General features: G+C 47.0%; 1 protein-coding gene across 4 annotated transcripts in view; it reads right to left on the bottom strand.

Annotated features, from left to right (window-relative positions):
* Positions 1-25,860, bottom strand: part of LOC135905518 (PHD and RING finger domain-containing protein 1) — a 107,375-nt gene that overhangs the window by 34,199 nt on the left and 47,316 nt on the right. For all 4 annotated transcript variants that reach the window (XM_065436457.2, XM_070535532.1, XM_065436455.2 and 1 more), the window contains 4 exons: positions 20,468-20,771; positions 8,260-8,447; positions 5,908-6,141; positions 5,053-5,294 (listed from right to left, as the gene is read on the bottom strand). In XM_065436457.2, the coding sequence (XP_065292529.2) occupies positions 5,053-5,294; positions 5,908-6,141; positions 8,260-8,447; positions 20,468-20,771 (968 nt within the window). The remainder of the gene's footprint in view (positions 1-5,052; positions 5,295-5,907; positions 6,142-8,259; positions 8,448-20,467; positions 20,772-25,860) is intronic.

Raw genomic sequence — 25,860 nt, 5'->3', positions numbered from 1 at the left:
GTTTAAAACAAAAATGGCGTTCGGCAAGTCGAACCATGCACCGGTCAGAGTCGGCGCATGGTGCTCTCGATCGACTTGGCTCAAGGAGTGTCCGAAAAATCAGACGAGAGGTTGCAAGGAGTCCGAACTTTCGGCAGTTGTTATACATTATGGTCTATGGGGAGAATGGCGGTGCCGGGAAGCAGACCGAATAATCGAGCATGTCCGAATTTTTGGAGTCCGGAAAATCAGTCGCGAGTGTAGTGGTGTTTACGTGAACATTAGAAATCAAAGTTGAATTGCACGCCACGGTGACATTCAGTAGGCAGAGCATTGTTGGCATGCCCTGCTAAACTGTAGCCTTCTCAGGGCAAGTCATTGAGGAAGGACCACCAGGGAGGGGGGGGTAGAGTTTGATTGGCAATAACTCCACTTCTGCTGAACGCATTGAAGTACTTTTTGTGGCAAAGTATTTCTTAAACAGTCTATTTCAACTCTAAATGCATTTCTCAACTTCTATCAAAAATGGTTCAGGGCCCCATTAATAGGTTACCGCTGTTTTGCGGCAATCTTTCACTTGTTAATGCGAAAGTATTACATGTCCCATGAGGCAGAAAAGCCTGCGTTGTAAGCAATGAGTGGTGCCAAAAATAATCATCATGATTGACGTCATCAGCATCTTGCATGACGTCAGCAGTAATACAGAATTAAAGTTAGAACAATTTGTAGTAAGGTGAATTGAGGTCAGGTAAAATTAATGAAAGTGAATTAAAGTGGATTGAGGTTGGTTACATTATGAGGTTTTACGTGCCATAACCACGATCCGATTATGAGTAGTGGGGGTCTCCGAATTAATTTTGACCAGCTGGGGTTCTTTAACGTTATTTAACTTCATTAAACCGTAGTTGTCCGGAGCTCGGCGAAAGTATATAGTAGATGGTAGTACTGCTTAACCGAAACATAGTGCAGTCCACTTATATAACAATACCACATATAATGATACAGTTAAAGGGTCCCTGAAACGGTTAGGACAAATTTTGTAGACGCGTAGGGTACAGCTTAAGTAGAACATTCGCACCACAATTTAATTGAAGCGTTACGTATTAACGGAGCTACAAGCGATTACAAGTTACCCTCCTCCCTAGCCATGCTTTTCCTCCTCAACCCGTTCGCCGAGCGACCGGGGCTAAGCTCCGCCTTCACTGGTTCTGCGTCCCGATGCGACGTCACATCGTCGACTTCCAGTTGTTTTGGAGCCCGCCCATGAGAAACCTCTCCGCTAGCCGCTTGGCTGTCGACCCCAAGCGAGAGCTATCAAAGCAGCATGCGTTGCGAGCATTCTGTCGTAGCGCCGAACGTGTCTGGTATTCCGGTAATCACACACTACCTGAATATTTCGACGGAACGCTGGAGACATAAACTCAAGCTGATGAAGGAACCTTAGCGTACACGTACGTGAACTGCCTGGTCGGTCTCCACGGTCCAGCCACCCGTTGGTGCAGAGCTTAACCAGCCAAAGGAAGAGCTAATATTCCACCAACCAAGTGTAAAACATTTTAAACATTTACAAAAACAAAGTGTTAACGATTACACTTCTGCGAAAAATTTACACCAGCAGCAAAGAAGAATACATTTTGCTACTGCTACTGTGTCTGGTTGAGCTCTATGCCACCAGGTGGCTGCACCGTGCAGACCATTCACATTTGCGCTTCTGTTCATCTCCTGAAACGACACTCAAGGGGACACGGCCAGGCCCTGTCCCCTTGCGCTTGCGTTTACCCTAATACCGGACTCGCGAAACTCTCTTGCGTTAGTAATCTTCCGGTGTAAAGTGACGGCCGCAATTGCACAAATCCTGGCGCCAATCGGATAGCGGCAGTCCGATGCGCTGCAGCCAGTTCGCTCGTCTACTGGCTTGCAGAGGGACACGATGTCGCAGCTTGACATATTGCCAGTCGCTACGTTTGCCGTCCACAACGCAACAAAGTCTAATCATAGCGCTCGTGAAAATACAAACCGACACTGACGGCAGAGCTCTCGTCAAAGACGGAGCATGTTGTAACACAAGCAGACGACACTTGCTGTGTGCCGGAAGTGCTTAAGTGTACTGAAAAATTGTTTTTGTGCATTCTCTTTATGTTACTTTCTTTTTAAAAAAACAAATGAACTAACATTCCAACTATTACGTACATCATTTATTTACCATAAAGTTGAAAAAATTATTGATCACGCGCCCTGGTCAGCCATTCGGATAGCTCGCCTCACTGACGTCATATGGGTGATTTCGGTCATATGGGTAGGGGCGGCTTAAAATTCCGCCGAGCAGTGTGCTGCGATCGGCAGCGATGTGCATTTTTAAAACCTTAAATTAAATTACATGCCTTACGTGGAGCACTTAGATGTGTCAATTAATGATCAAAAGGACCTACTCTAACGACTCAGTACGTTTGTAAAAAATCGTCAAAATCTTTTGAGAGTCCCTTTAAACCTCGTTAAACCGTACCTGCTTTACTGCACTGACTCCTCCTCGGTGCCACGCTTCAAGAGGGCTGGCAGTTTGCATCCGCAAAGACGCCCGATAGTGTGTGTTCACTGGGTTCGCTCATAGACGCCTTGGCAGACGCCACTTAATACTTTGTTAATGAGAGTGTTTCAAAATGCTTCAGTTGACAGACATGGAGATCACAGCAGAAGTAGCAGCCAAACGAAGGCGCCGCAGAGTTTGATCCCGCAAGCGCTGATATTGCCCCGCTTCCGATTTCAACTGAGGCTGTAGCTGCTTTGGCACTTCTACACCGTAATTGTGGCGCAATAGAGGGCACCAGCCTATTGCTTGTCGATCGTTTAGACTATGTTGAGGACTCCATGCGGCGGCCAATAAGAAGCAGATAAACTGCTGCAGTACTTTCAGCCAAACAAAGAAATACATTGTGTGAAGCTTCAAGTGAGTACAGTGAAACCTCGATATATCGAACACGGATATATCGAATTATTGCGTATATCGAACACTTTCTATATCACGTGGAAAATCGCATGCATTTTTAATTTTTTATTTCGAACGGGGCCGGATGTAAAATGGATATATCGAACTCCGCCGCCCCAGACCAAGTGCGCTCTGTTGACAGGAGGCGAGCTTTCCCGCAACACTCTCGAAGATAGCGGCGGCGCGATGGGCATTCCCGACTGCTGCGTACGACAGCTCCCACATCGGTTGCGCCGAGGGCGCCATTTGAACGTAGCGGCGTACACACGCGGCGGTTTGGAGCCAGCCACGAGCCCGTCTCGAGGGGAGCGCGCGCTTCGCGCGCTCCCCTAGAGACCGGCCGTGAGCCAGCCCGGCCGCCTCAATCACGCGCGCCCGCGCCCCCGCCGTGCGCGCGTGATCGAGGCGGCCGTGGAGCCAGTCGGAGCGCTTTGTCGGTGCTGAGCCACACAGCATGTGCATTGAGGACTTCGTTGGCGGTGATGACAGCACCGGAACAGTGGCAGAGTTGACAGACGTGAGATCGCGGCAGAAGTGACTGCTGAGCGGCCAAACGAAGACGCTGCCGAGGCTGATCCAGCAAGCGCTGATGTTGCCCCGCTCCCGACTGCAACTGACGCTGTAGCTGCTTTGGCCGTTGTACGCCGCTACTGCGGCGCAATAGAAGGCACTGGACCGTCTCTTGTGGAGCGTTTGGACTATGTTGAGGACGCCGTGGTCAAGCACGCGGTTGCCAATATGAATAAGGCTACGCTGCTTCAGTACTTTCAGCGAACGAAATAAATACTTTGTTTGAAGCTTCATGTGAGTATCTATTGCGCCACGATTGGTTCATTGATTGATTTGTGCTAGTTTTTGACGCGTTTTCTACGTGATTTTATATATCGAATTCTGGCTATATCGAACTATTTTGCGATCACCGCGCTGTTCGATATATCGAGGTTTGACTGTATTTACTGCGCCACGTTTTGGGCTCAATTGTGGATTGCTGCTCGGAGCGTGCATTCGGTTGCACCGGACAGCCTTGTTGTCGCAAGTCATTGTGGAACGATTCTTGAAGTTCTCTGATAGCGATCGCCTCTCTCACTTCCCAAAATTGTTCTTGGTGCTGAACTTCTTGATCGGCCGAACAATAGCTGCAGTCAGTCGACAACACCAAGACAAATAGGCGCGCGCTTGCGCGCATCTCAACAGTGTGAAGCAGACGACGGGAAGGCCGCTAGGCCAATCGGGTGCCTAGACTGTCACGTGCGCCGAGCAGCCAATACAATCGCGCGTTGGTATGCCTCGATGACGCGTTTTTTCTAGAAAGCCAATGAGCAAGGACAACCAGTGACGGCGGGAAATCGAAGGTGAAAGGCGGCTCTTTCAAACGAGACCAAGACGGCCATGATAACCCGTGTGCGACGGCAACCGTTCGGCACGGAAAAAGTGCCAGTTTTGCTTAAATTTGCGCTCAGATTCACCTCACAGGCGTGTTACAAATTGAATTTGCGGCGAAAATAATGATAGGTGAAGCTAGAAACTTCGCAAATTGGTGCAAATGTGGTTCTAGATTCCAAAAATGTCAGCTTCAAAAAGTAAATCTTTTCGCAATTTTCTGCCTTTTAAGACCAGTGTCCCCCCCTTGAAAATTAACCTTGGAAGCCAATGGGCTACCATTCTACGCCATGACCAAAGTGAGACTGGTGCAGGCTAAGCACTACGCTTTCAAGTAGTGCTTACCGAGGCAATAAGCGCGGTATTAAATGGCATAAATATCAAGCCGGCATTTCTCACTTTGAAAATGTGCTGCTCCATTACCCTCAAGCGACGATACTTTCACCCGTCGAGTGAACTTCACTGAAGGCCATCTGTCTCCATGATTGCATTCATGCGATTGGTTTGTTTGTGGGTACATTCATTTAATGAATAGCCTTAATGAGCACTCAAATGATAGACATAGCAGCATGCATCAGCTCTTCCTGAAAAATAGCCTTTACCTCCATACAACCCAGGAGCATGCCTCAATTTGAATATGCATACTTGGTGCACATCATATTGCCTTAAGATTAGCATTCCGAAGCTTCTAAATAAGCAGCAGCCCTCACCTGCCATCGAGCGAGACCAGCTCATCTCGATCCCCAAACAGGGAGAAGGAAGGGCCATAAGTTGAGCCAACAGACTGTGAGCCCATAGCATAGGTGGAGGAAGAAGTCCCCAGGTCGACACGGCGCATGAGTGGCAAGCTCTGGCCTGGTGGGGGCCGTGCAAGTCCCAAGCGATCGGCAATGCGCTGTCGTACTGATGGGGGACAGGCCAGAGGTCGTGAGGATAGACGCGACCGGCGTGTCTGCAATAAGATGACCAAGAGGAAATGGAATGGTTATTCTGCTTGCGTAATTGCAACATGCCAGCCAGAAATTAGTTAGCTTGATGTCAGTTTGATAGGTTAGCCAGTTTGTTGTATCACCTAGCAATATAATGCAATCATCAACCCGATTGAGTAGGGTAAAACAGGAAAGTTGGAAATAAATAGGGAAATGGGACGCAGCGCAACATCGATATTCCTCCCCGAACTCTCCATGACATAAGATTTTGAGAGCACCTACTCAAGTTAAATTTATGTGTTCATCAATACATAAAGATAACACTGCAGTTTAGAGGAAGTAAAGACTGAAGTATTTGGTTCGCCATTGTCACTACGTAACAATAATATTAAAGTCCATGATGGTGTTCATACCCTTTCTCCAGCTCTTTCAATCACTGAGCACGTACTCAGTGATTATTGCACCTAAGTGGTTGTTGCGTGTCTCCTTCCTTCGTGCGTTGTTTTATTTGGCACCTTCCTTGTAATCTTATACTCAGCAGATGCTCAAAGAAAACATCTAATGACTGCAACAGAATGATGGCCTCAAAGATGAAACCAACGCGTATGAGAAGGCATAACACCGCAGAGCACTCACAGTGCGTCGGTTGCTCTTGCGCTTGCTACCCTTCCGGTGAGTCTTGCGGCTGCTGCCAGTTGTCTTGCGCCGCTTGGCTGTGTTTCCCTTGGTCTTGCGCTTGCGGTGGTGACCAGTGCTGCGCCGCTTGCGCTTTGATGTCTTGCGGCTCGACGTCTTGCGACTTGACGCTTTCCGCCGTCTGGGCGCTGAGGAACGCTTTGCTGGTGCTTGTTTGGCTGATGATGACCGTTGCTGAAATTGACAAGATGGCAGAAGGAATGAGCATTTTAGAGCTTTTAAAGGGAAATGCCAGTATGATATCTTCATAATGTGCGAAGCACCAGTGCCTATGCTCACTGCGACTAAGGCTTACTGGAGTGTTTATAAAGCTTAAAAATGAGCCCACATGCTACTAGTATAGTTAGAGGTTTTTTTACTCTTCGTGTACTTGCGTTTAAGCAAGAGTACATGCACTTCGGCATTAATCGCAGCAGACATTAAAAGGTCCCTAAGACACTCTTGAGCTTGGAACATTTGTTAATAGTAGCAAATCTACAATGAATAGTGTACCAATCTACAATGAACATGCAGTCGCAAGAATTTGCAAAATAATGTCATATTAGCAAAGCTACAGGTGTTTGATGAACAACTACATGGCTGTTATGGTTTTTCACCTGCTTTTGCTACCCTTCCCCGCATCACACTCTCTCCCCCTAACTACCGTTATAGTATTTAGAGAGAGATGCACCTAGCAACGCCTAGGAAGGCGTTGCTAGGTGCCGTAAACTAACTGTAAGAAAGAAAGCCTACGGCGCTTCAGAGAAGGAATGTGCTTGTTTAGTTTGGGCAGCCTAGAAGTTGTCGTGTTAGTTGTACAGAGCGAGGTTCATCTTCGAGACCGACCACTGTCCTCTGAGACGTGGCTCAATCAAATGTCACACAAAAATGGCCGCTTGCTCTGCTGGAGCCTCACTCTCCAAGAGTACAACTTCTCCATTAAATATAAGGGAAAGTTGCAAAGCAATGTGGATGGTTTGAGCAGGCTAATTTCAATTCTGCATTTAGGGATCCTGCCTAAATTTTAGGGTTGTTATTGTCAATTTTGTTAAGCCAAGAAGATCCCCTCTCATTTAGCAGGACTCCCTCCATGATTGCCCAATTTGTCAGCACGAAATTCCCGTGAATATTGGCGTAGAGAAATACAGTATCTTTTGTTTCTGCACATGTTTTCTTTGAAGCCTAGCAGGTCTAAAGTGAGATCCGCTTTGCAGTTGCCTGTCCTTGTTGGATGTTTGGGGTGGTGTCATCATTTCACAGCTGGTGGCTGCCAGCCAAGGCATCCCCCCCTTGCCACCAGCCATTCTCTTCCTGCCCCGCGGTTATCAGCACTGGCCAGTCGAGATTTTCCGGGCCATGGAGGAGCTGTTACGATCAGCCTGCAGAGGTACCAACCTACAAAATTCTCCCAGCCCACCGCAGCTGCGGGAGTGGCGATCTAGAGGAGAAGCGACCTGCGAACTCTCACAGCCTGCTGCGGCGACTCGCTTTGCAAGGACGACAACGCGCCGCGTCAACATCCCATCGGCGCCACTATGTCTAGACATGGTCGACGAACCAAGTATTGTTAGTGAAGTCACCGGCGCCTTCACGGTTTGATTGGAGTGGGGGAACTCCTGCAAGGAGATGTTTTGCGGTGCAGTCTCACGTGCACCAGAAGAGGTCGCAGTCAATAGACAGACATGGTGGCCATAGACTGCAGTGTCAACTATGGAATCAATAGGCGCCTGCTCGGGCCAAGACCTGTGTCTGCGAGAACCCTCTCACCTCGGTCTGATCAGTGAAACCTCTGTGGAAGTGAGTGCGTAAACCCTCCCCCTCAAAGGCGGGTCGGTTACGATGACTTTGGACGCTCTGATTGGTCGAAGGTTGAACGGCCGTTTCTCCCTCACCTAGGAATCTAGGGAAGACACAGTGCTTATAAGCAGCTGTTGCGTGGCTGCTGAATGTGCATTCTCTTTCAGTCGTGCTAGACTGATGAACTGTAACATTATCATGTAGATACTGTAAATAAATCCCATATTCCTCGTTCTAGATGAGAACGAGTCCCTCCCTTCACAACGTCCTCAGCATGGATGAGTTTGGACGATGGCACGGGCCAGCTATTTCATGCCCGACCCCAACCATTACAACCTGGGCACCTCTCTCGCGCATACACTCTACGCTTTCTAGCGCCGCCACCACAAAGTCCATCCGTACCCATCCATTCCATCCATACCCCATGACCCAAAACGGTCATCGGGTATGAATCTCTTTTTCCAAGTTCAAGGGTTTTCAAGGATTGCAAAGAGGTGTGTGAACCTTGATACTCACAGAAGGTTCAGGTGAGGATGCACTTTCCCCTTCAACGGCTGCTCGACGGCGCTGAATGCGAATGCGCACGATTTCACTGGCACGTGTGCGGGCAATGGCTCGGCGGAGACCACCTACGTGGCCAGGCCGAAACCGCGATGCCAGCATCTCTCTGAACTCTTCCATCATATCATCGGGCAGCGGCTCATCTGTGACAAGAGATAAGACACAAAAGCTGCACGAAGGTCCTCAGGGGAGTGTTGGATAGCAGAATTTTACAATTAGGTGCAGCAGTAGAGAAACTAGCAGTAAGGGTGCAGTCGAAATGCTGCAGTGAAATGTTTTACTGAATGGGATAAAGTGTCCATAATATAAATTTTAATGAAATGAAATACTAAGTACAGTGAAAGCTCATTAATACTTACCAGACATTAACTATGCACTAATCAGCAAGTACAAGTTAGCATCCCTTTGACATGCACCACCGCTACCAACAAATAAATAAATGCGACGGTACCGTAAATGTTGCCCAACATACCTACTTTGAGGGCCTTTCTTTCTTTTCTAGCAGTGAAAAAATTTTTAGCATTCTCATAAAACTGTGCGACAGCACAAAGATACGTGTTTAAAGCAGAAAATTAATGTAGGACTGACATTAAAGCTCCTAAACAAAGCAAAAATCTAACATGCAACCCATCACAAGACTAGCTTTGGATTTACATGGCAGGTGCGAAAGTGTCATGGCCGGTTACATGTACTTGCTTGAACAGTGATAAGCATCACGTGAATTTGCTGTGACCCTTCAGATTTCAGAATGCTTGAGTGGTAACAAATCACACCGAAACTGACAATAAAATGGCGCACGTGTATCCTCTTAAGCATCGGCACTGGCTACACACAGAGTGGCAGTTGAGTCACGTGATGAGCGGTACTTTCGTCTGGTTGCACAGATTGGGCTCCTGATAACCCACCTGCTCTAGAGTTGGGAGAGCCCTCTTGTGTTTTAGAGAACTTTCTATGCAACAAATAAGAGATTGACGCAACACACTTCTCCATTATTAAACTGAGAACCTCATTGGTATTTAGTATAACAGAACGTCATTAATTAATTAGTTTCAGAGGGAAAAAAGCACTTGACTCAACAGAATTTCTATTGATAAAAAGATATTTTCCAGACCTTCATATACTACAACTGAGCTGTTATCAGTGCCAGCATATCAATTTGGTGTTCCCTTTATTAAAGAGACCCTGAAACGATTTTCATGATGATGTACGAATCAGGGTGTCTACCAAGTTGACATTTCCAAATTCCCTGAGTTTTCCAGGTTTTCCCTGAGCACCTTTGCAAAATTCCCTGAATGAGCCAGAACATTGTTTTATGTCAAGACAGGCTGACACCATGTTGCTTGATGCTGTCGCTCTTTAGTAAGCATGTTGAAACAAAAAAATGACTTAATCCAGTTTGAATAGTAAGGAGTAATACTTAATTTATTTAAAAAGAAAACAGAGGACACAGCAAAAAAAATGGTAAAATCCATTCCAAATTGAGTCGAACATTTTCAAATATGAATGAAAAGGAGATGCATACAAAAGTAAATATTTTTAATATGAGCTATTTCTATCAACGGATAGCAAACTCATCGGTATGAGGCCTGAACTTTGTCACAACTACGATTCTCTCTCAGCAGCTGGAAAGTCAACCTCAACTGTCCTGACATACTCTCAGCCCATACACATCATCTCAGTGTTGGGTTTCACTGCTTTAGAGAGTTTATTTTGGTTTGAATGAGGGACACCTGCATCTCGGCATCAGCCAGCACCGTTTCTTGAGCTCAAGCTCCTTCAAAGAGGTGGCGGCACGCTTCCTTTCCCCTTAATTCCTCAGTGCGTTGGTCCTTTCTGTTCTCATCCCACGGATCATCTGAAGCATCCTCTTGGTCAGTTGTACAGTCAACGTCAGATTTTTCGAACTCCCTAGGGACCGCAAAAAAAAAAAAAAAAACATCCGATATATTGGGCAGTCCGAAAAAAATGAATGCATGTCTGCCCTTAAGGACTAAAATTGTGACAGGCATGCCCGAAAAAGCTTTTAAGGCCTGCCAGTACACTTATTCGACATATCGGTGCTCGTACTGTGACAGGAGATGGGAGTGCACGCGTGTATAAGTGAGGAATACATACTGTGTCCCGTGAGAATTGCCCTTTCCCACGCATGTTATCCTTCACCGCGTAACACTGCTGTATTAAGGCAAAGCTAACCTTCGGAGACTGGCATTACGCAACACGCTGTGCTCTGTGAGCTTCGAAGCCAATCGCAAGGATTACAAAGGTGGAGTCGGTGCCATTGCTGACAGCGGCAAATTCTTTCAAAGAAAAACACAGCACCGCATGGCAAGAAGCTTAACAGCAAACGTAGAAGCAGCTAAGCCTAACGTTGCTGCAGTGGTGGCTACGGCTTCCAGCGGATCTGTGTGAGAGAGTGGCGGTTTGAGGTGGGGCGAGATGGTCAAAATGGCGACGGTGGTGGCTTTGGTTAATGCCATTTCAGACCTGCAGTCAGGGCAATATACATTGACTATATGGAGTACATGGTGGTGCCACAAAGCCGTGCGAATTATCGGGCATGTTAGAAAAATCGAGCGTCTGGAAAATCGGTCGTTAACTACTCTGGCAATACCTCGTGCCGATGACACGGCATCATTCACGATTCGTTGCAATTCCTCTGTTACTGGAGCCAGCGTTAACATGACTTTCATTCCCTTTCAATAAAGTTACAGCTAATTTTCCCTAATAAAAGCACAAATTCCCTGAGTTTTCCCTGAGTATTTCCAGACTATTCAAATTCCCTGAGAATTCCCAGTTTTCCCGTTTGGTAGACACCCTGCAAGTGTACAGAGTCGCTAGGCTCGGTCCTCTTGATCATTATTTGATGCATTTGAAACCTATAATTTATAAGGTTTTAAAACGTACATCGGTACCGATTGCAGCATGCTACTTGGCGGAATTTTCAGCTGCCCCTGACCGTTTGACGCAAGGTGCCCTAATGATTCTGTAGGGCGAGCTATCCGATTGGCTGCCCAGGACACGTCATCGATTATTTTTCCAACTTTATGGTGAACAAATGTTGTTTGTAATAGTTGGAATGTCAGTTAATTTATTTCTATTAAAAGAAAGTAACAGAAAAAGAATGCACAATGACAATTTCTCACTATTAACCCTTTCGCTGTCACGGACGTACCGGTACGTCATGGCGCTCCCGCCCCCTCAGTGTCACTGACGTACCGGTACGTTCTCTATCGTGCGTTCAAAATTTCGCGCCTGAGCGCAAAGCTGGCGTTCCTGGATTGGCCCCGCCATCTGTAGAATATTTCTACAAGTTCGTATTTTCGCCCAGCACTGTGTTGATACATGTATTGAAGAGTACGGTGCGACTGCCCCTCCCCCCTCTCTCCTTGCTCAGTGGCGCGGTCGCTCCGCGTTCGCTGGATCATGCGTCGCGCGCGTGTGGTTATAGGTTCAAGGGTTGTTCTGCTATCTTCGCTGGCTTGAAGGTTTTTTTTTTTTCTGTTAGTGCGTCTGCTACGGCGCGTCAAGTTCAGAGGCGCGCGCCGTTGCCTCTCCGAAGTGAGATCGACACATGATTGCTTCTCTCGCCGCACCTTCGCTTCCGGCTTGCTGCAGTAAATGTAAAGCCCCTCAAACTTTGTTTTAATCTTTTTCCGTCTCACTCTATCTTCTTGATCAGACAACGTCATGTATCTCTCCGTTGTGCGGGCGATTGAAAGCGCATCCTCCCTGCGCGCGGTTAGTTCCCTGGTATGCTCGTTCCCTGAAACCAAGCCGTCACTGGGGGTGCGTCACGGCCAGATTTGTCCGACAGCGAAAGGGTTAAACACTTCCAGCACAAAGCAAGTGTCATCTGCATGTGTCGCAACGTGCTCCGTGTTGATGAGAGCTCCGCGGTCAGTGTTGATTTCGATTTTTATTTTCGCGAGCACCATGGTTTGCCCTTGTTACATTGTGGGCTGCAAACGCAGGGATTGGCAATATGTCAAGCTGCGACATCGCATCCGTCTGCAAGGCAGCAGGCGAGCGGAGTGGCTGCAGTGCATCGGACTGTCGCTATCCAATCAGTGCCAGGATTTTTGCTTTTGCGGCTGTCCATTTACGTTGGAGGATTACTACCACAATAGTGTTTCACGCCTCCATTATTTAGGTAAACGCAGGTGCAAGCAGGCTGGGCCTGGCTGTTTCACCATGTCGTTTCACAGGATGAGCAGAGGCACAAATGCAAATAGTCTGCACGGTGCAGCCGCCTGATGGCACAGAGCTCAACTAAACACAGTAGCAATAACGAAATGTATTCTACTTCGCTGCTGGTGTAAATTTTTCGCAGTAGCGTAATCATGAACACACTGTTTTTCGAAGTGTTTAAGATGTTTAACACTTGGTTAGAGTAATAAAGCTCTTTGTTTGGCCGGTTAAGCTCTGTGCCACCAAGTAAGTGGGCCGTGCAGAGCAATCAGGATGCTCATGTACATCTACGCTAAAGCCGCTAAAGCTCCTTCATTAGCTTGAGCTTACGCATCCACCTATCAGTCAAAACGCCCAGCTCGCCTGTGGTTAACGGAATACCATACACACTCGGCGCTGGGACAGAATGCTCATAACGCGTGCTGCTTCGATAGTTCTTGCTTGGGGTCGACTGCCAGGCAGCTGGCAGAGAGGTTGGAGAGGCTTCGCGCGCTCGCTGCTAGACAACCAGAAGTAGATGACACAACATGCCATCATGATGCAGAGCCAGTGAAGGCAGAGCTTAGCCCCGATCATTTGGTGAACGAGTTGAGGAGAAAACACAGGGCTGTGGAGGAGGGTAACTTGTAATTGTCCATAGCTCTATTAATATGAGACGCTTCACACAAATTGTGGTGTGAATGATTAACTGTAGCTGTACCCTACGTGTCTACAAAATTTGTCCAAACTGTAATATCTCCATTCCTATGCACCTAAGTTACTGATAGAGAAGAAAGAAAACCGAGGGCCCAATTTTTATTAGCCGTATCATAAGAAGTCCAACAAACAGGCACCAAGGACAGCATAGGAAAAATGTGTGCTTATTAATTGAAATAAAGAAGTGCTAAATTAATGGAAAGGAAAGCGGATGAAAGAACAACTGGCTGCAAGTGAGGCACGAACCCACGTGTTCACATTACGCTTGTGATGCTCTTACCAATTAAGGTACCATGGCGCCGTTTTCACATTCACTTTCTGCGGTATTTATGCATATCTACTAGAACTAATTCTGGGAGTGTAAGCCAGTGCCACAGCTTCGGGCGGATGTGGAACATTCCTTTTTTTCGCAGGCAACCCATGTACAAGATCTTTTTGGGTGAACTGGCTAATGAACCCACACATGCTGCCCGAAGACATCAATGCTGCCGGATCCGAGGCCTTACCATGTAATGAACGAGAAGGAAGAAAACTGAAGGCCTGATTTCTATTCCCCTATGCTGTCCATGGTGCCTATGTTTGTTGGCTTCTTATGATAAGTTAACGATAGCCAGTTACATCCTTGTTATGCAATGCTAGGAGACTCCCGAGCATGTGCAGCATCGCATTTCCTTAGTAAAAAATTTGTTAGCATTAAATTTTGAGAAAGCTTTTCTAATACAGTCAGAACTCATCAATTCAAGCATGCTTAATTTGAACTTTTGGATTATTTGAACTTACGCTGTGGTCCTGTCAATGTTATGTGTATTCCAATGGGCAAAAACACCCGGTAATTAAAACGCGCAAACATTTGCAACTGTTAATTCGAACATACTGCGCTCCGACAATGCTCTCAGCAACACATGAAATCGCATGGCGGCACCCGGACCAGCATTCCTCTGACCTCGCCATAGAGGAGGAGCCTAGGAGAGACCCCTCAACGCCACGCATGATGAAAAAACATTTTAAAAAAAATACGGCTTTGTGAGCAGACGTGTAAGTTTGTGAGCAGACGTGTGCAGACGGGGCATCACCGATTACAGTCAAACCCGGGTATATCGAACTCGCAAAAAGATCAGTTCGATATAGAGCATAATTCGACATAAGCCTGCTAAATGACTGGATGTCATAAAAGCACATACCATTTATAAAATCACTTTATTGACGAAACTAGCTTAGTTACGCATAAATTAGTCCTGCATTTTCTTCTGCTTGGGCAATTTCGCTGCCTGCGACACACGCACTTTCCCACGTTGTCTAAGGAGTCGGAGCAGCTGAGGCCGCAGCCTTTCGCATTCGCGCAGAAGCTCTGGACTAATGCGAGTGCACCGATCACTTCGGAGGATGTGGGCAAAGGACCGTATTTGCTTTCCTCAATGTGCCTACTTTCATTTGTGCTCGGTACGATGTCGGCGATGTAGTCTTCGTTTACGGGCTCTACCATGGTCGCGACACCATCATCTGCACTCAACTCGTCCATCGTTGATTCAAATGTCCAGGAAATTTCGACAGCTCGCTCCAAACTTCGGCAACACCGGCAACGGCTTCGTCGCATTCATCAGAATTTAGTCATCACCGAGCACGCGGAAACCGGCACGTATGAAGAACCCTTCGTACACGGCCGTGCGTACGCGTCGGGCGTCATGGGCACCGGGTTGCGAGTCTGGCCACTTTAGCCCTAATCGTGCCGAGAGTGCTCCTCGGAATCTTGCATGCTGCGGGGACATCGAACTTCTCATCGCGTTCGACGCGATTTATGATTTCGAGCTTCACGACGAAAGGCGATTTCTGCCGCTTCATCACGGCAACACTGCGGGAGAAGGCCCACAAGGCGCTAACATGATAAACCAGAGAAGCAGCCAGACAACTCAGGACGCTTGATTCTGCAACCCGTGAGAGAGCACGGCAAAGCGTCGTCAGGGGAGAGGGAGTGGGAAGTGAAAGATGATAGAGAAAGAGGGAGGATGTGGCCTAATAGACTCCACTATGCGCGAAAGGGGGAGTGTCGACGGCTCGCCCGAACAGCCCGAGGCAGCGAGGTCATGGTAGGGAGAGCGGTTGGATGGAGCCGCGTCGCCGGGTTTCCCCGATACTGCAAGAGAAAGCCAACTTCTGGGGGCACTTTTCCGCCGCTTGACGTTCGATATATCAGGAGTCACTGCAATATTTGTTCGATGTAAGCGTAATTTTTGCGATACATACTCATTGTAACTATACCGTGACCAAAAATTTTTCGATATATACAATAATTCGATGTAAACGGTTTCGATGTAGTCGGGTTCGACTGTACTTCTGTTGGTGATGGGAGGAGGAGGAGGAATAAACTTTATTTGTGGACAGCAGGATTGAGACCTAGGCCTCTCTACCTGTATGACGGCCTTGAGCCCTTGGGCCCTGGCGGCATCTTCAACCTGCTGGATTGCCTTGAGTTGGTCTTCCAGCGCACAGCTGAGCAACACTGTCTCCCACTGCCCTCTGGTCTTGTTTATTTTATTCTATGTGGGTGTCCGAGGACAAGCCCAAACCGTATGTTATGTGTTCGCCCTTTCTTGAGAGAATCTACATCTATCAGTGTAAAGGTACAGGTGATGTGTGCAGGTGTACAGGTAGTGATGGTAGGCCAACTGGTATGGATATGTATCTGTTTGTAAGAGGCGCCATACCGTCGCATGCCGTCTACTCAGTGAGGAGTGTGCCAGGGGGAAATAGGTCCTTTCCAATTTATAGTGAAACATCATTCCAGCGCACAATTGAACACGGACGAGAAGAGAAAGCCGGTAAATGAGGGGAGAAAGGGCCCAATGTACTAGAAAGTATATCGCTAAGTATGAACAGCTCGGCTAGTTGGTTGTGATTAGCATTATGAAACATCGTTCCAGTGCACAATTGTGCACTGGAACGAATTCGGAGACATTCGGAAGCGGACTTTCAATTCAGGGCCTGAATTTCGTAACGAGAATTTTCAAAAATTCTAAAGTTGGAAAAATAGTAGAAGCACAAAGTTTAAAAATTTATAGCTCTGCATCAGGAACAGATATCGCAGTTCTGCAAACAGCATCCTTTAGATCTTTCAAAGAGGACACATTTGATATGTCAATGTATGACTTATGTGAATTTGTCACATTGTGTACAAGGGTTCTGCAAGAGCTGTATTTTCATATTGCTGAATTTTTTCTCATTTAGCGTAATATCAATTTCGTCCACTTTAGATGTACTATGAGATGAGAAGTTCACAGAATTGTGCTAACATTTTTCTTTGCCGAGTTACAGAGTTGTAAACTTGATAGTTTCGTTTTCTGAAAATTTTCAATTTTTGCCAATTTTTAATAAAAATTGACGACCTAAATCAAAAATCTAAAACCAACAGTCACCAGATTTTATGTTTTTCCTTTAAATGCAACAAACCTCGTCAAATTTGCTGCAGTGGTCGCCGAAAAAAACGAGTTCTCCTTTTATATGTATTTAAGCAGGAGTGCCCAAGCTAAAGCTTCCTCTTAATTCGGATAATTCTGAATTCGGTGAGTACCACAAATGTGCGACTTAAAAGAATGAGATGGTGTTGGTGCCCACTGAAATGAAGAGGCGGTGGTTTGCATCACCATAGTCATCAGTGGAAATTGTACATGAATGACAGCAACGCCAGGACAATTCGTGCACATTTGTGCCTTTAGAGTCATCACTTTTGTGCGGACCGCAGCGCACAGCACTGCTATTTCGGCGGTAGTTTCACTCTGACTCAGTGTGCGTGTTAGCAGCGCGCCTTCATGACTGTGTAGTCACTATCCACGATTGCGTCGATAGCGACCGCAGTTTCATCAGCAGTTGCAGCAAGAGGTAGTTTCCTTTTGACTCGGTGCGTGAATCGGCCATGCGCCTTCAAAAATGCAAGGCTGCCGTCCGTGATCACGCCAACAGCGGCCGTGATTCCGTCTGCAGCGATTGCAGCGAACAGTAGTTTCGTTTTTACTCAGTGCAAGGCTGTCGAGGATGAATAGCTCCATCTACATCGTGATGGGCAATAACCTGGCGGCATTGGAGATAAATAATCGGAATGTGCACGCAGTAGTGATAAGCGTGTCTCGAATAAAGACGTGTGCCACGGCTGCGCTGTAGAGGAAGTCGCGAGGCCTTCTCCACTGCAAACGTGAATCAGTCATGAGATGACAAGAAATGCAACTTCCACATTTCTTTAGTGCAAAATGGAAACAGTATGTGTTGACTCATTCAGCAAATAAAAGCGTGTTGACATAGTAAGCATTTGTTTATTATTTTATTGATGCCCTCGATAATTCGACATTCGGTCAATTTGGACATTTCCTTCAGTCCCATAAAATCTGAATTGCCAAACTGTGCTCACATATCCGGCTGCTAGATACCATGTGAACAAGAAAATGCGCAAGGCATGTGTGATTGAGAGCAGCAGGCACGCATCATGGCAGCTTCGCTGCAGTCCTTGCCCGGCCACGTCACATAAAATCAGGCATGCACTCAGTTTCTTCTTTGGCAGCATCAAGTTTTCTTAGTCGCCGAATTCATCGCTATCGCTGCCAATCCTGGTGTGATAAGCATCTTCACCTATCTGTTTCCAAGTGCACGCAGCGTAGTGACGTTGGAAGTGTAGTGCGGTGCATGCCTTTAAGGGGGACGTGACATTCGATAACAGCTTTTCTATTTCTTCATGGATTTTTATGAAAATTGGCAGACTTATCAGCAATGTTTCTGTGATACTACTGTATAAATTTCATAAAGACATCTTGAGAACTTTTTATGTATAATATTTTTCTCCTTCTGGCATTGTTCCAAGCCTGAATCACTTAAAAAATATGATAGAACACTTGTGCAAAGCACTGTGCATTCTAAGATGAATGGTTGAGGTCGTGACATTCTTAGATTTTTTTTATTTGCACGCAATTTCTTTTAGTTCTCATTTTTTTAAAAGGTAACTGTACCACAAGCGCAGTACCAAAAAGCATAGCCTTTGAGATTCGTGGCTGTTACTCAAAGGAAATCATTGCTGGGATATGTGTTTGGATGCCACCTATACGTATAGTGGCGCTCGGCAACGTGCAACCGGTGCAGCTATGAGAGTACCACGGAGACCAACGTCGCAGCAGGTTGTGGTGCATTTTAGAGCACAACTCTTGTTTCTGTGGCGAGCGTCGGTGCCGGAAAGGCGCCTTTATATAGTCCTGATGTTTTCGTTCCACATCACTTGTGGCCAGTCATGCTATGCCGCTTGCGCTGTTGAGTGCTCTCTGCACAGCATGAGCAGAACGGTTCCCAAGCCATGTGCTGCTTTGAACGGGTGTCTTCAACCGCTGGTGAAGTGACGTGGGCACCTTTTTTCTCCGCGCTATGCATTGTGGGTCAGTGGGTCAGCGCAGATGGCGCGACGAACGCGTGGATGGAGCAAGAGCCGTCTTGACATTGGGCCGCATTAGCTGCATTGGTTACATTGGCTGCGCCAGTGCATCAAACTATATGTGTTGTTGTTCTCACCAACGTGACGTAGTGTGTGCGCGCGCGTGCTCATGCTAGGTCAGACTGTATACGCGCCTTAACCGGGCAATTTTTTTTCTCCGGCTTTCATTAGTTCAACTTTTGTATAATTCGAATTTTCGTAGCATCCTAGTGGAATTTGAATGAACAAGCTTTTACTGCATCAACGATGGTTGAGTGCGCCCAATTTTTTACTGACTTCGGGTCGCATGTTTTCTTGGTTACTGCATTTTTTCTCAAGTGTTTTTCCAAAACATAGGAACAAGGTTATACAGTAAAACCTCGTTAAACCGTACCCGCTTAAACAGTAGTTTCGGTTTAAAAGTAGTAAAGTCAATTCCCCGACTCAGCGGCCATTGAACATAATGTATTTTGTATCCGCATAAACCGTACCAGCTTATTGCGTACGCATCGGTTAAAACGTAGCCATAGAGAAATTTCTTTTCTCTATGACGTAGCGTTTCCACTTTTCGTCGCGCAAACACGGCGGTGCGTCGTCTCCATCGGGCGGCCCGGCAGAACAACAAGCCTCAGAGATCGGTACAACGGCCCCCAAGCGCCGTGTGCGTTTGCACGTGAAGCCGCATCAACATCAACATCATTTCGACGCCGCATGGACGCCGTGCCAGGGAGCGTTGTGGCGTCGTGCAAGCGAGGACTCGCGTCATGCCGAAGCTAGGATAAAAAAGACGCCGGGTGCTCAGCATAGAAGAAAAATTAGACATCGTCCGTGTTACCGAACGTGACACGAAGAAGTCGGAGCTGGCCCGCGACATGGATCTGCTGTTGACTACAGTGTGTGGCGTTAGGAATGCGAAGTTGCTCGGCAGCGCTGCTGAGACCGCGAAGAGATATGTCGGCTACGAGGATCGACTTTTCACCATCGTTGCCGCTGTTGTTGCCGAAGTGTCAACTAGCGACAGTGATGAGGACGACACGGAAAGCGACAGCACGGGCTGCGTGTTACGTCAGCCTCATGAATGCGATCGTCGCAAGGAGAACAGGGGCGCGATAACGTAACTATTCCATACAAAAAGTTTTCCGAACTCCGGCACCCGGCAATGAAAAAGGCGCCCCGGGACTTATGCAGCACTACTGCGCGCGTGCACGGAGAATACGTAACGCCAACGAGGAATCTGCCGTGCGAGTGTTTGCCGAGAGGAGGGGGGCTGGCTGAGAAGCTGGCACGCAGCTTCAGTAAGTTTGAGGCTGCTGTCGTCGTGCTAGGCCGCCGCGACATCAAATGAAAATAAAACTTACCCCCCGCGAATTGAATAAATACTGCATGTTTTTTCCCCTTTCATCGCACTCTCTCTGAGTTCCGTTTTCGACATGTAAGTGGGCGATCTCATGCTATTTCGCTTAAACAGTACTACCGTTTAGTACGTACTTTTTCCGAGCTCCGGCCGACTACGGTTTAACGAGGTTTCACTGTACTGCATTTGTTACATGCTGCTACTGGCAAGAAACTTTTTATATTTACTTCTCTGTATGTGATAACTTGTTATTACTTTTGTGTTTATTATATTGAGGTTTGACTATTGCTTAGCCTCAAAGATTCAGGGTATGCACACTCTTACAGATTACATAGTGGCTACTCCCTGTTTGCTGCATGAAGGAACATGTGATCTTTTCCGAGCAAGTGCAAACGGTAAGGGTAAAGGATCGCATGCGGTACTTCAGCTGATCTAACAAAGTGGTCTGAAAGTGTTGGCATGTGCAACACTTGTGGAAAACATACCTTCTGGTGGGGCATGGTCAGGGGCACAGTCGGGGCAGTACCACTCCTCTATGGGCACAGAGTCAAGCGGCGGGCTCAGGCACTCGCAGTGGTACCCCAAGTCACAGGCATCACACAGAAGCAGCCGATCCTCGCGATCACATCGACCGCACACTTCACAGTAAGTCAAGTCCTCTTCTTCCTGCTGCTCCTGTCCCTCCCCCTCACCGGGGACTGGTACTGAGATTTGGTGGACCACTCGGTCTCCCTTGCGCACCAAGATGAGCCGAAACACAGACCGGTCCACAGGGCATGTGTTCATGTTCTGTGCACAGAGAAAGATATTAAGGATACGCTTGTGCAAATATTTTATATTTTCCATCATTTGATCAAATATTATGCTATTTGGTGTTCGTTTTAGTTGAAATTACAGTACTCACAAATTTTAAGTACTTGGAACAAATGAACATAAATTTCAAAACATGTACAAGTGGGAGTTTCAGTTTCGGTGAGCAAGTTGCATTACCACTGACACTGTTCATAGCAAAGACAGGCCATAGACAAATGGTACTTTAGGCTGCAACGAACCACAACGAAATCGTCCATCGTAATGCAGATACAGTCGAACCCGACTATATCGAACCCGTTTACATCGAATTATTCCATATATCGAACAATTTCTGGACACGGTATAGTTACAATGAGTATATATAGCAAAAATTACGCATACATCGAACAAAACTAGTAGCGACCCCCTATATATCGAACGTCAAACGGCGAAAAGTGCCCCCGGAAGTTGGCTTTCCCTCGCGGTGAAGGGAAAACCCGGCGGCGCGGCTCCATCCAACCGCTCTCCCTACGTGACTGCGCTACCTCGGAGCCGCCGACACCACCCTACAAAAAAATGATCCTGGCCCGTCCGCCCGCAGCGCTTGCTCCGACAGCCAATCAGAGGCTCTTGTGCCCTCGTCGTGCAAGGTGGCGAAAGTGCTAGTTGTCTCGCTGCTTATCTGATTCATTGTGTGCGCGTTCTCCCGCAGTGTTGGCGTGATGAGGCGGCAGAATTCGCCTTTCATCGTGAAGCTCGAAATAATAAACCGGGTCGAACGCGGTGACAAGTCGGATGTCCCCGCAGCGTGCAAGATTTCGAGGAGCACTCTCAGCACGATCTTGAAGAATAAGGGGGAGATTAGGGCTAAAGCGGCTGAACTCACGACCCGGTGCCTGTGGCGCCCAACGCGTACGCGCGGCCGTGTACGAGTGGTTCATCCGAAATTGCTTAAGCCGTACCGACTTCCGCGTGCTCGGTGATGACTGTAAATTCTGATTAATGCGATGAAGCCGTTGTCGTTGCCGAAGTTTGGAGCGAGGTGTCAGAATTTCCGGAAGCTGTTGACAAATCAACGGTGGACGAGTTTGTGAGCGCAAATGATGGTGTTGCGACCACAGGAGAGCCCGGAAACAAAGACTACATTGCCGGCATCGTGCCGAGCACAAGTGAAAATGGGCACAACGAGGAAAGCAACGACCGTCTTTGGCCCACATCCTCCGAAGCGATTGGTGCGCTCGCACTAGTCCGGTGCTTCTGCGCGAAGGCGGAATGTTGCGACCTCAGCTGCTCCGACTCCTTAGACAACGTGGGGAAGTGCGTGCCTCGCACGCAGCGAAATTGCCCAAGCAGAAGAAAATGCAGGTCTATTTCGTGCGAAACGAAGCTAGTTTCATCAATAAAGTGATTTCATAAATGGTATGTGCTTTTATGGCATCCAATTATTTAGCAGGCTTATATCGAATTATGCTCTATATCGAACTGATAGGCGTTTTTTTGCGAGTTCGATATAGCCGGGTTCGACTGTAGCAAATTTATCGCTTGCCTACATATCACACTCAAGGGCCTCTATTTTGAGCAGTAGTGGTGTTTCCAGCATCAGCCACACAGCATGCCTTGTAGCCAAAACAAACTCTGAAAGACCAACCCTTGGGCGGGCTGATCTTGCATTCTCATAAAGGCAAGTCAGACAGCAGAATACCAGACTGACACAACGAGACAATGACTTGTCTGTATTGTGCCTCTGTTTAGCATTTTGCCTTAATATATTCCTTCAATGGTCGAATTTTTTCATGCAAACTGTGCTTGTGGTCAATTTTTTTAATGGCAAATTCCTGTATAGAAAATGATATAAAATTCATGAATACAGCACAAATTTCTACCAAGCAAACGATTTACTCGCACAGCAGTATACACACAAATATGCTATACAGTAAGAGAGAGAAAGAGATAAATAAATTTTATCAATTGACCAGACTTCTTTGACTTGCAAGAGATCGAGAAAAGGGTTTAGCAAAATTTACGGCTATCAATTTGTTGTTCCAAAAACACATTTGATTCCAAGAAGAAATGCACCAGAAATAAGTCGCAAGACGAAACATTTGAGCAGTCGCCAGGAGAAGAGGCATTGTGTGCAGCCATACCAAAATCACAACTGCACACACCCCTGTGTACAGTGAAATCTCAATATATTGAACTTCAGGGGCTGCGGTAAATTGTTTGTTATTCTGAAAGATCGCTATAGTGAAAGCCCCAGAATTAACCCTTCTGCCCATCAACCCATCAGTTCGTAAGTTGTCACCATATGGGCTATCCACGATAACGTCGCTGTTGGCTCTTGGCATGTGCTGTTGCTATTTGTCATAGATTCCACTGCCACGCACCCCCAAAGCACCGTATAAATTATGAGTGACTCGCGCAAAGCAGATGCTGACGCTGAAAAAGCTATAGACAAAAAGGTAGCTCCATGTCGCTTCCAAAGCACAATGTTTCTTGTTTTTTGTTTGTTTTTCACATTTCTTAGCGTGGACACAACTGTCTTGCTCAAGGCGGACACATGAACTATGCCAAAGTGCAAGTGGGCGTAAACGACAGCATCTGTAAAGTGCAAAGTGCGACCGTGTGGCATCTCCACGAGTGTGGAGGTTACATTTCATCACACGCGAAGAAAGAAGCACGAAAGAAAGAGGCATGAGCAGGAAGAAGGGTGAAAGAAGGAAGAGACGCGCTCGCCAAACCTGATGCGCCGTCATCTCCACTCGCCCACGTTCTTTTTTTCTCAGACGCCATCTCAGGTTTTCCGAACCCATGCACTCTAACGTCCTCCGCTCTCTGCGCCTTGTAGTCTGCTAGCCTACTGTTTCAGCTACAGTCGAACCCGGCTATATCGAACTCGCAAAAAAAACGCCTGTCAGTTCGATATAGAGCATAATCCAATATAAGCCTGCTAAATAACTGGATGTCATAAAAGCAAATACCATTTATAAAATCACTTTATTGATGGAATTAGCTTAGTTTCGCATGAAATAGTCCTGCATTTTCTTCTGCTTGTGCGATTTCGCTGCCTGAGACGCATGCACTTCTCCACATTGTCTAAGGAGTCGGAGAAGCTGAGGTCGCAACTTTCCAAATTTGCGCAGAAGCACCGGACTAATGCAAGCGCACCAATCACTTCGGAGGATGTGGGTAAAAGACCATCGTTGCTTTCCTCATGGTGCCCAATTTTACTTGTACTTGGTACGATGTCGACAATGTAGTCTTCATTTTCAGGCTCTCCTGTGGTCGCGACACCATCATTTGCACTCACGAACTGATCCACCGTTGATTCGTCAACAGCTTCCGGACCGGAAATTCTGACAGCTCGCTCCAAACTTCGGCAACATCGGCAACGGCTTCGTTGCATTCATCAGAATTTACAGTCATCACCGAGCACGTGGAAGCCGGCAAGGCTGAAGCAATCACGGTGCCCGTGGTCGGGCACCACGGGCACCGAGTCGCAAGTTTGGCCGCCATAGCCCTAATCTCCGCTTATTCTTCAATATCGCGCTGAGGCGGAACAAATGCCGGCTATGTATGCCAGGCTAACCCCGCCTGCTTCAACATCACCACCACCACCACCACCACCTGTGCTGAGAGTGCTCCTCGGAATCTTGAATGCTGCAGGGACATCCGACCTGTCACCGCGTTTGACCAGATTTATGATTTCGAGCTTTACTACGAAAGGCAAATCCTGCCGCTTCATCACGGCAACAGTACGGGAGAAGGCCCACAAGACGCATACACAATGAACCAGAAAAGTAGCGAGACAATTCGCACTTTCACCATCTTGCACGACGAGGGCACAAGAGAGCTCCGATTGGCTGTTTGAGCAAGCGCTGCGGGTGGGCCAGGATCATATTTTGCAGGGGCGTGTTGATGGCTCGCTCAACGCAGCGCAGTCACGGTAGGGAGAGCGGTTGGATGGAGCCGCGCCGCCGGGTTTCCCCGCCACCACGAGGGAAAGCCAACTTCTGGGGGCATTTTTCCGCAGCTTGACGTTCGATATATCAGGAGTCACTGCTATTTTTATTCGATGTAAGCGGAATCTTTGCAACATATACTCATTGTAACTATACCTTGTCCAGAAATAGTTCGATATATAGAATAGTTCGATGTAAACGGGTTCGATATAGTTGGGTTCGACTGTACCGTGAAGGATACACGGAAATCAAGAATCCCCAGATTTCGGAATATTAGTTCGTAAAACTGAGGCGTTGTTAACACAGGGAAATTGAATGATTGTTATTCTGAAAAGTATGTTAATGTGGTGTTAGTGGTAACGAGGTTTCACTGTATAGGAATATACGAATCACAACCGAAAGAACCACAACTGAAGGCAAAAAAAAAAGAAAACTGATTAGTATCTCTGAACTCTGGTCGCAGCCCACTGTTGGAAAGGCAATGGCAGCATGTGTAAAAAAAATGATAGCATCTCCTACACCCAAGCTTTGGAGGTAGCAGATAACACGCGCATGACCACTTGACCGAGCGCTCGGAGGTAAACTAGTGGAGCGCACTGGTAAGCGGGAACACAGCTTCAAATTACATTGAGTGACTTCATAGAGATGGCAGCACCTCTCAACAACCAGTAATGTCGAAATCGTGCAAAGTACGAAATAACATATCTACTCGCATAATGATCGCACCCCTGAAATTTTTGGCAAAATTCGATTTTTTTTTTTCTTTCCCGTGTAACGATCGCACCCTGAACTTGTCGCAGTGATATGTCGTGTGTCAAGTCTAGCTAATGAAGATCGCGCTTACCATTTGTCGAATGCTGTCAAATGCTACGCAAACTACCGTATTTACACGATTGTAAGTCGACCCCTTTTTTAAAATTTGAAAGCCTGAAGTTGGGGGGTCGACTTACAATCGAAACCAAAACATGGCCCTGCCAAAAAAAGCGATACCAACGAGAGCTACAACGTAGTTACAATGTTATGTTTGCTCTATGGCCCTACCCGTATGTTTTTGCTATCCCGCATGTTTGTTTGCTCTCGGAAGGGTTTTTCAGCATTTTTGAGAGTCTTACAATGCATGCAACACT

The sequence above is a fragment of the Dermacentor albipictus genome, chromosome 3, assembly GCF_038994185.2.
Source record: "Dermacentor albipictus isolate Rhodes 1998 colony chromosome 3, USDA_Dalb.pri_finalv2, whole genome shotgun sequence".
NCBI classification, from domain to species: Eukaryota; Metazoa; Arthropoda; class Arachnida; order Ixodida; family Ixodidae; genus Dermacentor; species Dermacentor albipictus.
Note: the sequence above shows the minus strand (reverse complement) of the source record. Positions and strands in the feature narration are given on the sequence as shown.